General features: G+C 36.8%; 1 protein-coding gene across 13 annotated transcripts in view; it reads right to left on the bottom strand.

Moving 5' to 3' along the window:
• The window catches only part of Prrc2c (proline rich coiled-coil 2C), an 84,953-nt gene that overhangs the window by 16,906 nt on the left and 55,249 nt on the right, over positions 1-12,798 (bottom strand). For 11 of the 13 annotated variants that reach the window (XM_021265443.2, XM_021265437.2, XM_021265445.2 and 8 more), the window contains exons 19-24: positions 11,212-12,037; positions 10,808-10,893; positions 7,633-7,818; positions 7,240-7,491; positions 5,499-5,591; positions 1,883-1,984 (exon numbers count right to left, since the gene is read on the bottom strand). In XM_021265443.2, the coding sequence (XP_021121102.1) occupies positions 1,883-1,984; positions 5,499-5,591; positions 7,240-7,491; positions 7,633-7,818; positions 10,808-10,893; positions 11,212-12,037 (1,545 nt within the window). The remainder of the gene's footprint in view (positions 1-1,882; positions 1,985-5,498; positions 5,592-7,239; positions 7,492-7,632; positions 7,819-10,807; positions 10,894-11,211; positions 12,038-12,798) is intronic. The other 2 variants (XM_021265438.2, XM_021265442.2) reach the window with 2 other exon arrangements.

Genomic DNA, 12,798 nt, shown 5'->3' with positions numbered 1-12,798 from the left:
TGGGGATTGAACTCGGGTCCTTGCACTTGCGCAGCAGGTGGCAAAACCACTGAGCTAAATCCCTGGCCCTACAACTATTATTATTATTATTTTTTACTTTTTTGGTACCGGGGATCGAACTCAGGTCCTTGCGCTTGTGAAGCAGGCGGCGGAACCACTGAGCTAAATCCCCGGCCCGACAACTATTATTTTTGATAGCATTGTTAGGATGTTTGTGGTTCCTTTAAGTACCAATTTCTAAAATTTTAACTTATTCTAATTTTTAGAATTTGAAAAACTAGTATTTTACACTTTGCTCTCCCCTAAGTAATGACTAATACTACTTCTTAAAGGCTAATTGCTATTCCTGTACATTCAAAAAGTAGGACATTTTTATGTTTGAGTTAAAGTCATTTTCTTTTCTCAGAATTATCTTGTTGATTTCAAATATATTTTGAAATAAAAAGTCCAGGGTACAAGTTAGGAAATTATCCATAAAGCAATTTGCTTGTATCACATGAGATTTGTGGGTTAGAGTAATTGAGTAAGAGTATGTTTTTCATGCTAGTTTTGTTCTGTTGAGAATATGTAAAATTATTAAACTGTATTAAAATTATTAAACTGTAGTTAAGCAACACTGCATAACAGTGTATATGGATTAATATCATTTCTTAAGCAGAAGAAATGCTGGAAAATTTAGGGAAACTAAAAGTACAATTACTTAATTGTACATACTGAGAATGATGTCCATATTATTTCATCTATTACTCAAAGACAGTTAAAAGAAAAGGTAAAAATAGAGAAACCAGAGAGAATTTAAGATGGAATTTAATAATTTTAACTCTAAATGCATATTATTTCTTTTTGGAATGTTAAAAATGAGTGACAAAGTACTGTTGAACAAGTACTCTATTTGCTTAGGTAAAATTAGATTTTAAAGTATTATAATAATAAGAATTACATAAATTATAAGAAAAAGTAAAGAACAGATTGAGATGAAATCTTTCAAGTAGAAAAACAACAGCAAAAGCTCAACAGGAATTGGCAATAAACTGTAAGGACTGTGTAAAAATAGGTGATATGAAGTAGAGGCTGCTAAAAACTTTTATACTATCAAACTTGTATTTTTAAGCCTTTTATAAAGAAGTTGGGAAGAAAGGGATGCACACAAGTGATCAGGAGGCTGGAAACTCGAGTAAGAGTTCAGAAAGAACGCTGGCTACATGGTAGAACAATTTAGCTTCCTTTTCTTCTGCGGAACATCATCAAAGAGATTCACTGTCGACCAGTGTAACACATTAGGAATACCTGCATAGCAGAGGTAAACTATGCACTTGCTGAGATTATGAACAAAGCAGCAATGAGATAGATTTCAAGTAGCCTTAACTCAATTATAAAAAAGAATATCACTAAAAATTACAAAGAGATAAAAACACAAACTGAAACTTCAACATCAAAGTGTTAAAATATTCTGCCCACTTTTAAGGTGCTACTTTTGTACATAACTAATATGACCCAAAATTAAAATCTCCAAAAAACTCAGTGTAAATAAGCACTAACATAAGAGTATAAATATTCTATATTTTTAAAGACAAAATTTACAAGCATTAATTAGGCCTCACTTTAAATATGAAGATATTTAAATATGAATTTAAATTTGATATGAATTTATGAATTTAAATATGAATTTAAATATGATATTTAAATATGAAGATATTTAAAGTCATTGCTGAGGGTTTCAAAAAGATAATAAAATTTTAAAGTGTAATTTGATATCACTCATTTCAGCACAGTATTGTAGCTTACCACATAAAACTAATAAAAATTACCAGAAGAATATTATTAACTTATGTCCCCTTGCATGCAAAAATGAAGGCCCCTTAGAGATGGGTGTTGTACATACCTTGAAGGTGAGGCTGAAAGTAGTGGGAGGAACTGAAGTGAGGCTGGAGCTCTGTTGTATAGTCTCCCTCTTAGGGAGGGGAAGGGTGTTGGGCAAGGGCACCTGAAAAGGCAGGCAACACACATCACAATCTAACTAAGGTTGCTACAAAAGCTCCATTACTGATGTGCTAGTACTCTAAGGGTGGTGCTGATTTTTCATCAGAGCCAACAGGAATATGTGACTACTTAAGAGTTACATTGTTTACAGTACTTATTATGTTAAAGCTTCTGAAGAGAAACACAGAGTCGGCCCCAAGTATAAGGTATACACTGGAAGGTGGTGCTTCTCCCATTTTAAAGTGAATCTCAGTCATCAGGGGCTGCTGTTAAAATGTGGGGTTCTGACTCAGGTGGCCTGAGCTGATGCCCGGAACCCTTGTATTTCAAATTACTTCCAGGTGCTGTTGCTGCTGAGTGGCAAACTTCACAGCAACTCTCTAAGGAACACAATTTCCTTCACATAAGGGGGTCCACAGGTTCTATCAGAATTATTAACATGACTGTGAAAACAAAGTGAAGTCTGGAGCAAAGTTTGGAATATTATGCTATTACACCAAGCAAACTTTTGCTAGAGTAGTAAAATGATCATGATAAATACTGTTAGAAACTTGAAAATATTAGAAACTACCTTTGTACCTCTTTTTTTTCCTTCCGAGTCTCTGGGTCTTGGGATTTTATTATGTACTACTGTATGTTTGCTTTTGACTTTTCACTTAATTGTTCAGGGAAAAAGGGTAGGTTGCTTAGAGGTTTTCAGATATTCACTGTGATATTATGAACTATCTAATTGAGATCTGTTATAGCATGGACTACTTAATGGTGATTCTTCTGACATTCAAAATATTTAATGATTTTAAGCAACAGTTAACTGAGTAAGAAAAAAACAGCCACAGTAAGCCTTAATAAAAAGAAATAAGCCTCAAATATAATTCTTCAATAGGACAAAAGACCTATGCATAAAATGGAAGCCCCAAACAGATTCATGAAAACAAAAAGCACATTTCAAAAGGTCCTGAAAATTTTCCTATGTAGGACATTTGTTTTTAACACATTAAGCTCAAAACCACTACCATACTTGGCACAAGAAAGCAGCACTGTTAAGTCAATCCAAACTGATGAACATTTGTAATACTCCTCGACCCAAGCTGGCATTTTGTTGTTAAATATACACAGGATACAGACTAATAATCAATCAAATGTAGACTATTCACTTACACAGGACACTCCAGGAGTTAACCAATGTATAAGCTGCTATACTAACTAGTCTTAAAGATCACAGAAACCATTAAAATGCTCCTCTAAAATGTGTGGGTTTTTTTGAGACATGGTCTCACTTTGTAGTTCAGGCTGGCCTTAAATTCACTATGTGGCCCAAGCTAACTTCGAACTCACAGTGATCCACTTGCCTCAGCCTCCTGAGTGCTGGGATTACAGGTATGTGCCACCATGCCTGGCTTCATCTGAATATCTTCAATGACAATATTTTAAGGACTCAAGTATTTTCAGTGGATAGATTGGCAGAAAGTACTACATACATTTTTGAAAAAGTAGTCATAGAAATATCTTATTTTTTTAATGAGAAAAGATACCATGATTAATGTATAATTAATCTTTGAGACTTCACTGGTTCAATATTTGACAACAGATACCAGAATTCAAACAGAAAGGAAGCTTCTCTTCAAGGTTTCCATTACTTGGGAAATTTGCAAAAATATTTAAACTAATCTCAGAAAGTTGGTATAGGGGAAGGATTTAGCACATGAAGTTTTTAAAACATCTGAAAACTGAGCAAATTATATTAATCAGACCTTGCAGATCTCTTATTACCAAGAGAAAATATACAATCCAATCCTCTCTATTCCCTTTCAACTGAACTACAAAAGCTGGATTAAGTGACTCCCAGGGCAGCTCACCTTTCTAAAATTGCAAATACGGGATACTAGAGGGAACAGACAATAGAGGGGGAAATATAATATGAAAATCAAGGATTTTATACTCAAATAATAGTTATAGCCCTTTGAACAAATATTTATCAGCAAAAAATATTCTTGGTTTTTTTTGGTACTGGGGATCGAACTCGGGTTTTTGCACTTGCGCAGCAGGTGGCAAAACCAACTGAGCTAAATCCCCGGCCCTAAAAAATATTTTTGAAAAGAATTATCAATAGGGCAGGGGATTTAGCTCAGTGGTTCTGGTGCCTGCCTCGCAAGCTGAGGACCCGAGTTCGATCCCCGGTACCAAAAAAAAAAAAAAAGAATTATCAAAAGGTATTCACCATGCCTACATTTCATCGTGGCTATTTCTATATAGCCTGTACAGCATTAGCCCAAGAGACTGTTGCTTTGTAAATTTTTGCACTATTGTTTGGCTGGATTTGTATTACATGTGGTTTTAAAAAAAAAAGAAAAATTACCAACATTTTAGTTTCACAGTCCTTGATTATAGAGAGCTATATTTAATGACAGCAAGTGATCAAATTTCTACCACACCTGCCTCTCAAAGGACACACAAATAACTTCTAAAATGATCTTGTAAAATATAACATATGACCCCAGCAAGTTACCTAAATTTTTTTTTTGGCGGGGGGGGTGGGGTGGGGAACAGGACAGTACCGGGAATTGAACTCAGGACCTTGCGCTTGCAAGGCAGGCACTAGAACCACTGAGCTAAATCCCCGGCTCACCTAACATTTTTAAATGTACAATTTTTGTCTGTCAGTGAGGCAGGCAAAATGATGTATTACTAACTTTTAACACAATCTTTAATTATAACGTGGTTTCTCTGGGAAACAAGGGCTTATTCACAGCATGACAACATCACCTAATGCTACAGCATTTAGGAACTAAAGTATTTCACACATATATATAATAGCTGTGTAGCTTAATCTTCACACAAAAATTCGTGCGATAGAGCACATGCGTACTGCGCACATACACCTGCCACGACGGGGGTGGAACCTAGGAGCAGGAGTCATATCCCTGGCCAATTTTTTTCTTTAGAATTTTAAATTTTTACTCAAGGTTTAAGTTGGCCAGGCTGGCCTCAAACTTGTGATCCTCCTGGTTCAGCCTCCTGACTATGCTGAGATTACAGGTGTGTAACACTATGCCAGCTATATATTTTTTTAATTAAAAAAAAATACTTGATTCCTTGGAAGCACTATAGTTGTCCTTTGATTCTCATTGTCTTAAACGAGCAAGGTTTCACTGCATTATAAAAGGTATCATTTGTTACAGTCACCAAATAAAATGGTGAATTTGTAGAATGTGAGCGCTAAGGACACAAAATTCTTACTAAAACAAGATTGAGCATTAGTATTCATGACATCAAGCCTAGGCACCGCAAGCCTTTATCTTAAATGGAAAACATGACTGTCAGAGAAAAGTAAAATAGCTAGCTATGACTATTTTTGCTAATTATAATGTACCACAGTGCTCCTAAAACAAGTGTGCTATCAGCTCTTTCACTGGTAAGATTTGAATGTTGGTCACTACAGTGAGAATGAAAGGTGATGTACTAGAGAACAACAGTCAGGTTCCTTTCCAAATTCGCCAAACCTCAGATTGATTACTTACATTATTAACCAAAGCATCCTCCATCTTTGCATTATTAGTAGCCACAGTGTTAGGGAGAGAAGAAGAAGGTGTAGTATAGTCTGTTACAGACTCCTGTGGAAGAATAACAGGGAAAAAAGTTTAAAGTGAATTAATGAATCACGTTCTAAGGATGGCCTAATAGTTGTAAAGTTGTCCTGGAAGAAAGCAGGAGAAGGGAGACCTTAGACTCATACTGCTTAAATCATACAGTCACGTAGGATAATATAACATGGACCCACCCCCATTAAAATGATAACATTTCAACTGCTACTGAGTTATTTTACATATTTAAAAACACACCGCACAGTACTGAGAGCAGTCAATAGTACCAAATGTTTTTTTGGATTATTAAGTTTTTTAATGTGTTTCCCACACTCAGTGTAGTTTACTATCAATTACTGATGTTTTCTCCTTAAAAAGATGTAGATAAGCAAATATCAGCTGTTAAAATAAATTAAGATTTTAGGATATACTCATTGTTTACTGTTATCAATCTCTTCTTTAAACAGAAGAGATGGCTCACTTGTGTTTTCACTTATGTCAGTTCAATTGTATGGCAATTAAAAACAGAAAACAATATTCAAATAATATAAAAGATTAAGCCAGGGATGGTGGTGCACAGCTATATCTCAGCACTAGGGAGGCTGAGGTAGGTGGATTGTCCTGAGTTTGAAGCCAGCCTGGGCTACATAGTAAGTTCAAGGACAGCTGGAACTGCACAGTGAGATCCCATCTCAATTCCCCAACCCCCAAAGAAAAGAAAAGAAAAGAAAAGATTACATCCACCTTTCTTCTATACAGTGAATATACTGCATGACCTGGAGTGAACACAAGATAGCAGATATAGATATGCGGTTACCACAATCATTCAACATAACTTGCCTTAATGACTGTAATTGTCTTCTTGGTATCTGCAGGGGACTGGTTATGGGACTCCTTACAGACCAAAATCTAAGGCTGCTCAAGTTTAGTACATGAAATGGCATAGTGTTTGCATAAAACATATGTGCTTCCTCCAGCATACTTTTAAATTGTCTCTAGATTACTTAGAATATTTAATACAATGTAAATGCTATGTAAATAGTTGTTAAACTGTATTGTGAAGGAAATACTAAGAAAAACAGCCAAGCATGTACAGTATAGATGCAATGATTTTTGATTCTCAGTGGGTGAAGCCATAGATGCTTAGCCCAGATACAGAGGGCTGATGGTAGTTTTAAAGGTATCTTTCATTCAGTGCGGCCCCTAAATGCAAGTCAACATCCTCTAGTGCTCTACCAAGAAAACAGTGACCTGGGTCAACCATGAAAGGAAACTGGCTATATTGGCTAAAAGTTTGCCCTATTTCTTAAAGTCAGAATCTCACCAGTAGGCAAGATAAAGCACCACTACAACTCTACTAGCAAAATAAAAGTAGCATAGTATGACAAATCCAAAGAAAAATATTCTGAATTCTGAGTTTGTGAACATGGTTTTCACTGTATGCCTGTCCAGAATTAAGAGTAAATTTAAAAAAAAAAACAAAAACCCCCAAAACAAAAATTACTGTAAAGAATTTCTTTACATCACATGAGGGCACCATGAAATAAAGTCTTCTCTGTAGAGTAACTCAGACTGATGAAAAATGTACCTCACAGGGGAAAAAAACCCCAAACCACCGTTGCCATTTTCTCATTCACTGAAGACAAGGTCTGTGAACTAACTATCAGTGCATGCGTACCTTTGCATCAGAGGCATATTCTGCAGAAGACACGGAGATCATTGTTCCTATTTCTGCAGACATTTCCGAAACTGCTTTGGTTTCCTTTGCTGTGACAGAATCAGTGCTTCTGACAGGAGCAGGGGCTGGCTTCTCTTGTCCTTCTGGCTCCACCTGTTGGGCATCTTTTACTTTTCTATTTTTTAATGAACGTTCCTTTCCAATGGGACCAGGTTTATGTTCTTTGTTTTCTACTGGACTCAAATCTGGAAGCTAAAGTCAATGTTTATGACAAAATGCATCACAATGAAAGACATTATCTAATAATTTAAATCATTTTAAAAATGATTTGCACCTCTTAAGTGTTAGCGGCTTTCCAAAAATTATGCCTGAATTATGAATCATACTATGTACCTTCTGGGCTTTGATAGGTCCTGCTCGTGGTTGTTTCTGCCGTTGTTCTTTAGGTTCAGATATTTTGTCAGATTTTTCTGAAAGCACAGGAACAACTTCATTTTCATTCCCATTTGAAGCTGGAGCACCAAACTGAATGGTGTCAATACCAATTTCAACACCACTCTCTTGACCATTTTTTGTTCCCTGGTTAAAACAAAATAAAATGAAATTTTAAAACTTGCTGTCAAAGTAAACAGAGTGCACATTTCACAGAATGATTTATATTTGACAAACACAAGGCTTAGTTGTTTCTAAAATAATTATATCATGTTACTAGTGAAATACTAAAAAAAGAATATTTGAGGGGAAATTTTAAAAGATGGTAAAAAAAAATGGATATGTCACAAATATACAATCTACAAACTACTAGAGATCACTGCTACAGATTTCATTTTTTTAGAGTAAGCTATAATACAAAAAAAAAATGTTGGGGGCTAGGGATTTAGCTCAGTGGTTTCGCCGCCTGCTGCCCAAGCGCAAGGACCCGAGTTCGAGCCCCGGTACCAAAAAAAAAATGCGATTTTTCTGTAGTAGAAAGGTTAGAGTAATTGTTTTGAGTAAATTTAGATATTATTTTAGTTTCATTTATTAGTTTATAACATTTTATTTAATCATCTTATTGCAAATTATAGTGGACTCTTCTGGAAGGATAAATTAAAAGCTTTTAAAGACATTTTTATTAATACGGATTAATTGTACAAATTAATGGGTTTCATATTAATGACATTTCCATACATGTATATACCAAACATTGATCATGTTCACCTTCCTTCTATCCTTTCCTTCCCTCTCTCCCTTGCCTTGAACCCTTCCCCAGGCCCTAATAGTCCCTCTTCTACTTTCAGGTCACCATTTTTAAAAGAAGATTTAAAGAAATTGATATATTAATTGAGATTAACTGACACTGATTACATTTTAGGGGAACTTTCCTTTAACCACTCTTGAACTGATAAAGTGAAAACTAGACAATACTTAAGCTTAACATTTTCAAAATCCTGGCTTTTACAAATGTGATTATAGGCAAATCACAGCCTTAAGTTGTTTTGTTATATAAAACAAATGTAAAAGCAAACAAAGACACTCTAAAACAATAAATGCTAGTGAAAAGAAACCAGTATTTGCTTTGAAAATAAATAGAAAAAAATATACATTAAAGTATTTGGTGAATGGTAGAGTAGAATACATATCCAAGGAGTCAATTTAGCAATTACACAGTGAATTTACTGAGCACATTCTTTGTGCTAGGCAATCTAACCTGTATTCTAGAAAGAGAGAGGGAGGGAGAAGGGGAGCAGGAGGGGTGGGAAGAAAAATGAAAAGAACAGAACAGAGCTGAGAAGTCAAATAAGGGGTTTACAAAAACCCTAAAATAGAGTTAAAGGATTAGCTACTGAGGAAAACAGAAAATTTTTGAGAACATACTGAATCTGAAAGACAAGATCAGTGGAAACTTTCAGGAAAATCAAATATTGTACTTAGTGTAAAGGTCAAGAAGAAGAATGGCCAATGAAACTGGAGCACAGCAGCTACTGGTAGAAGATGGACATGCAGGAGCCCAGGTGGGATGAAGCTTTAGTACAGTAACTTAGTTCTTTGATGGAAAAGAACCGAAAAACAAAACCAGGGACAAAGTTCAGCCACAACTTTGATCTAAAAAGGAATTACTGGGCAGGGAATTTAGCTCAGTGATGCCGTGCCTGCCTTGCAAGTGCAAGGTCCCAAGTTCAATCTCCGGTACTAAACAAACAGACAAACAAAACACAACAAAACAAAAAATAAAAATAAAAAGGAATTACTAATTCATATCATCTTTAGAATTCCCAAATTTAGTGTGGTTAATTACACTGTCTATGGTAAATGCATTTCAGTGTAACAATGTCATTTTATATTCACTTTCAAATATAGGCAAATATATTTGATATAAATTAGAATAAAAATATTTGCTTTGGTCAATGCTGAAATTTTACTGTCAGTTAATTATAAATGTACAGTTAGTATTAAAAGAGCAAAGTTCAGTAATTAGTGACTGAAAATAATTATGTACAAAATAACTAAGAACTCATACACAGATGAATTAGGCTGACAGTTAATGACTATTTAAGAATGTTAATTTTAATTTTGTTTTTGGTAGTGGGGATCAAACTCAGGACCTTGTGCTTGCGAGGCAGGTGGCGGAACCACTGAGCTAAATCCCCAGCCCTAAGAATGTTAATTTTAAGACTATATCTTTAAAAAAATGTTACTGAAATATATATAAAACAAGGAATAATAGCAATAACAATAACTCTGTTTCACTAGAGTGATCCAAGAAAAAAGTCCCATCAGGGAATTCGTCTCACCTTGTGAAACATTTTAATTTTGCTAACTTAAAATTGCATCATGGTGGGAGAAAAAACATTCACATACACAAAAATCACTTTCTATCCAGAAAACACTATAAATAGAAGTGTGAGAGAAAACAGAAATAACACCAAAATATCTATGTTCCATATGTAAACACCCTTATCTCATAAACCTGGCAGCTAAGAAACAAAGATACAAAACAAACTTTCTATACTGTCCTTCATATCAGCATGAAATTTTGTGTATAATAAATGGTCTTATGATTGACCATAATGCCAATGCCAATGGGCAGACCAATGATTAAACACTTTTAAATACTGAATGGTTGTACAAAGAGTTTTCTGAAGAACTGTGATATTAAAACAAGTAAGGCTTATTCCAGACCTGTTATGTAAGAAAATTGGAATAGCATGTGAGGGGAAAAAGGCTAAAAGACATGTTTTAACCTTAGGGTCTAAATGTGAGAATGGCTTATAAATGTAGAGGTTTAGTAGGTTCAGCATCATTAGGGAATTCAGAAACATACTCAGGTCTCAACCCAAAGCAATGAATAAGAACCTTAGAAATCTGTATTAATAGCCCTCCAGGTGATTCTGAGTCATGTTAAATTTTGAGGAATTGTTAAAAACTAAACCAGGGCCAGGGTTTTAGCTCAGTGGTTCCACTGCCTGCCCTGCAAGCGCAAGGACTCCAGTTCGATCCCTGGTACCAAAAAAAAACCCCACCAAAAAAAGCCCCAAAGCAAACCTCTCATATTAGCCCTAAGCACTGCCATAAGTCTCATTCCTACCTCTGATGAAGTAGCCGATCCAAACGAAGTTAAGGGTTTATTCCATGCACTGACTGAAGGTGGCTGAGGTGGACTAATGGGACCTACTGAAAAGAAGCCATAGAAAAATATGAGCCTCAATATTTAGAAGCTAATATTCTGTCCATTTAACCCTTTCCTGCAATAACAATAGAACAATGACTTTTCATATTCATACAGAATCTTAAATGTCAAAATAAAGATAAGACCCTCCCCCAGTTACATTAGCTTATCAACAAGCTTGTGTCCATAAAACACAACATAGTTGTTAAACATGCTTACTTAAGAAATGAGTATTTTAAGGAAGCTAAGAAAGAATTACTTTTATAACTACTTGTAAAAAAAAAAGGACAGATGGCAAGAAAAAACTCTGCTGCACAACTTACATTTCTTAGAGATGTCATTCAGCACAGCTGGTGGGGCCACCTTGTTATCCCATAATTCAGCTGTCAGACTGCCATGTGACTGTGGAGTCTGGATGGATTTTCCTGTGGCTACATAATCTGTGCCATTAGGCGTCTGCGCCGAAGGTAGCCTAATTGAAGGTGGTGGCTGTTTTGAAGCCTGTGAAGTCTGGAGGGGACTCTGAACTGGTTTGTGGGTCTGTGCCTGAGTTTGGGCCGGCACAGTGGGGGCTGAGGCTGGGGTTGGGGTTGGGGCTGAAGCTGAGGCTGACGCAAGTGAGACTGAGGCTGCTGAAACTGAAGCTGAGGCAGCAGGGGCTGCGACTGCCGTGGCTGGAGGTGGAGCTGAGGCTGGTGCTAAGGCTGAAGCAAGGATAGGAATTGACGCTGGGGCAAGAATGGGGACAGACACTGGGGTTGAAGCTGAGGCAAGGATAGGGGTTGGAGCTGGGGTTGAGGCTGAAGCTGAGGAAGAGGCTGTGGTTGGAGCTGAGGTGGAGGATGGAACTGGGGCTGAAGGTGAAGCTGGACCTGGCACTGAGGATGCAGGCAGTACTGGAGCTTGGGTCGGGGCTGAGACTAATACTGCGGGTGATGTTACAACTACAGTTGCAGTTGACGCTGGAACTGGAGTTCCAGGCGATGCTAGAACCAGAGCTGAGGTCGAGGATGGAACTGGAGCTGAAACTAGAGCTGAGACTGGAGCTTGGGCTTGCTGGGTCCCTGTAGCTTGTTTTTTGGCAAATCTTGGAGGAAGCTTAGAAGTCTGACTTCTTCCTTTCTCATTTGTATTCTTTTTGTTCCAAACCTTAAATTGGTGGAAATCATTTTTGTCAATAATATAGCTAAAAGCAATAGTTTATGCATGCAATATCTAACAGAACTACCTAATTCCTTTTACTTATCTAAATTTGTATTCATAAGCAACAGCATCAAAGTCACCATAAACTAAAACCCAATAAAAGACAGACATTATGTACTATAGTTCAGGCTGGACTTGAACTTACTATGAAGCCCAGGCTAGTCTCAAACTCACTGCGATCCTCCTGTCTCAGCCTCCCAAATATTGGGATTACAAGTGTGCGCCAACACACGAATCTTTCAACATACAGCAGACCCTTGACTTTCGAACTCAATTTGCTAGGGCAGTTGGAACTCAAGCTGCTCAACTGAAGGCTCAGGCTCCTCTACACAGCCTTCAAAGCCTCTCTCCTGTATAATTTTAGGCCACACTTTCTTCCGGTCAATCTCAGTGTCCTTAGAGAGACACTGGCCCAGGATTTCTCAATTAATCCCACACAGGGGCTGGGGGTTTAGCTCAGTGGTTCTGCCACCTGCCTTGCAAGCACACGGACCCAAATTCGATCCCCGGTACCAAAACAACAACAACAAGAACAACAACAAGAACAACCCACACAGGAAAGGATGTTGTAATGCTCCTTCCAGAACTCTTTAAGAGTTAAATCTGTATCTGAGACCACTTGGGAGCACAAGCAGCCAGTATTCAGGTTGTAACTCAAGACTTTGTTCATAAGTTAAAATTCTGGTCATAACCCAAGATGTTCATAT

Source organism: Heterocephalus glaber, unplaced genomic scaffold, assembly GCF_053883595.1.
Source record: "Heterocephalus glaber isolate CG9 unplaced genomic scaffold, H.glaber_assembly_v1.0 deba00001600, whole genome shotgun sequence".
Classification (NCBI taxonomy): domain Eukaryota; kingdom Metazoa; phylum Chordata; class Mammalia; order Rodentia; family Bathyergidae; genus Heterocephalus; species Heterocephalus glaber.
Note: the sequence above shows the minus strand (reverse complement) of the source record. Positions and strands in the feature narration are given on the sequence as shown.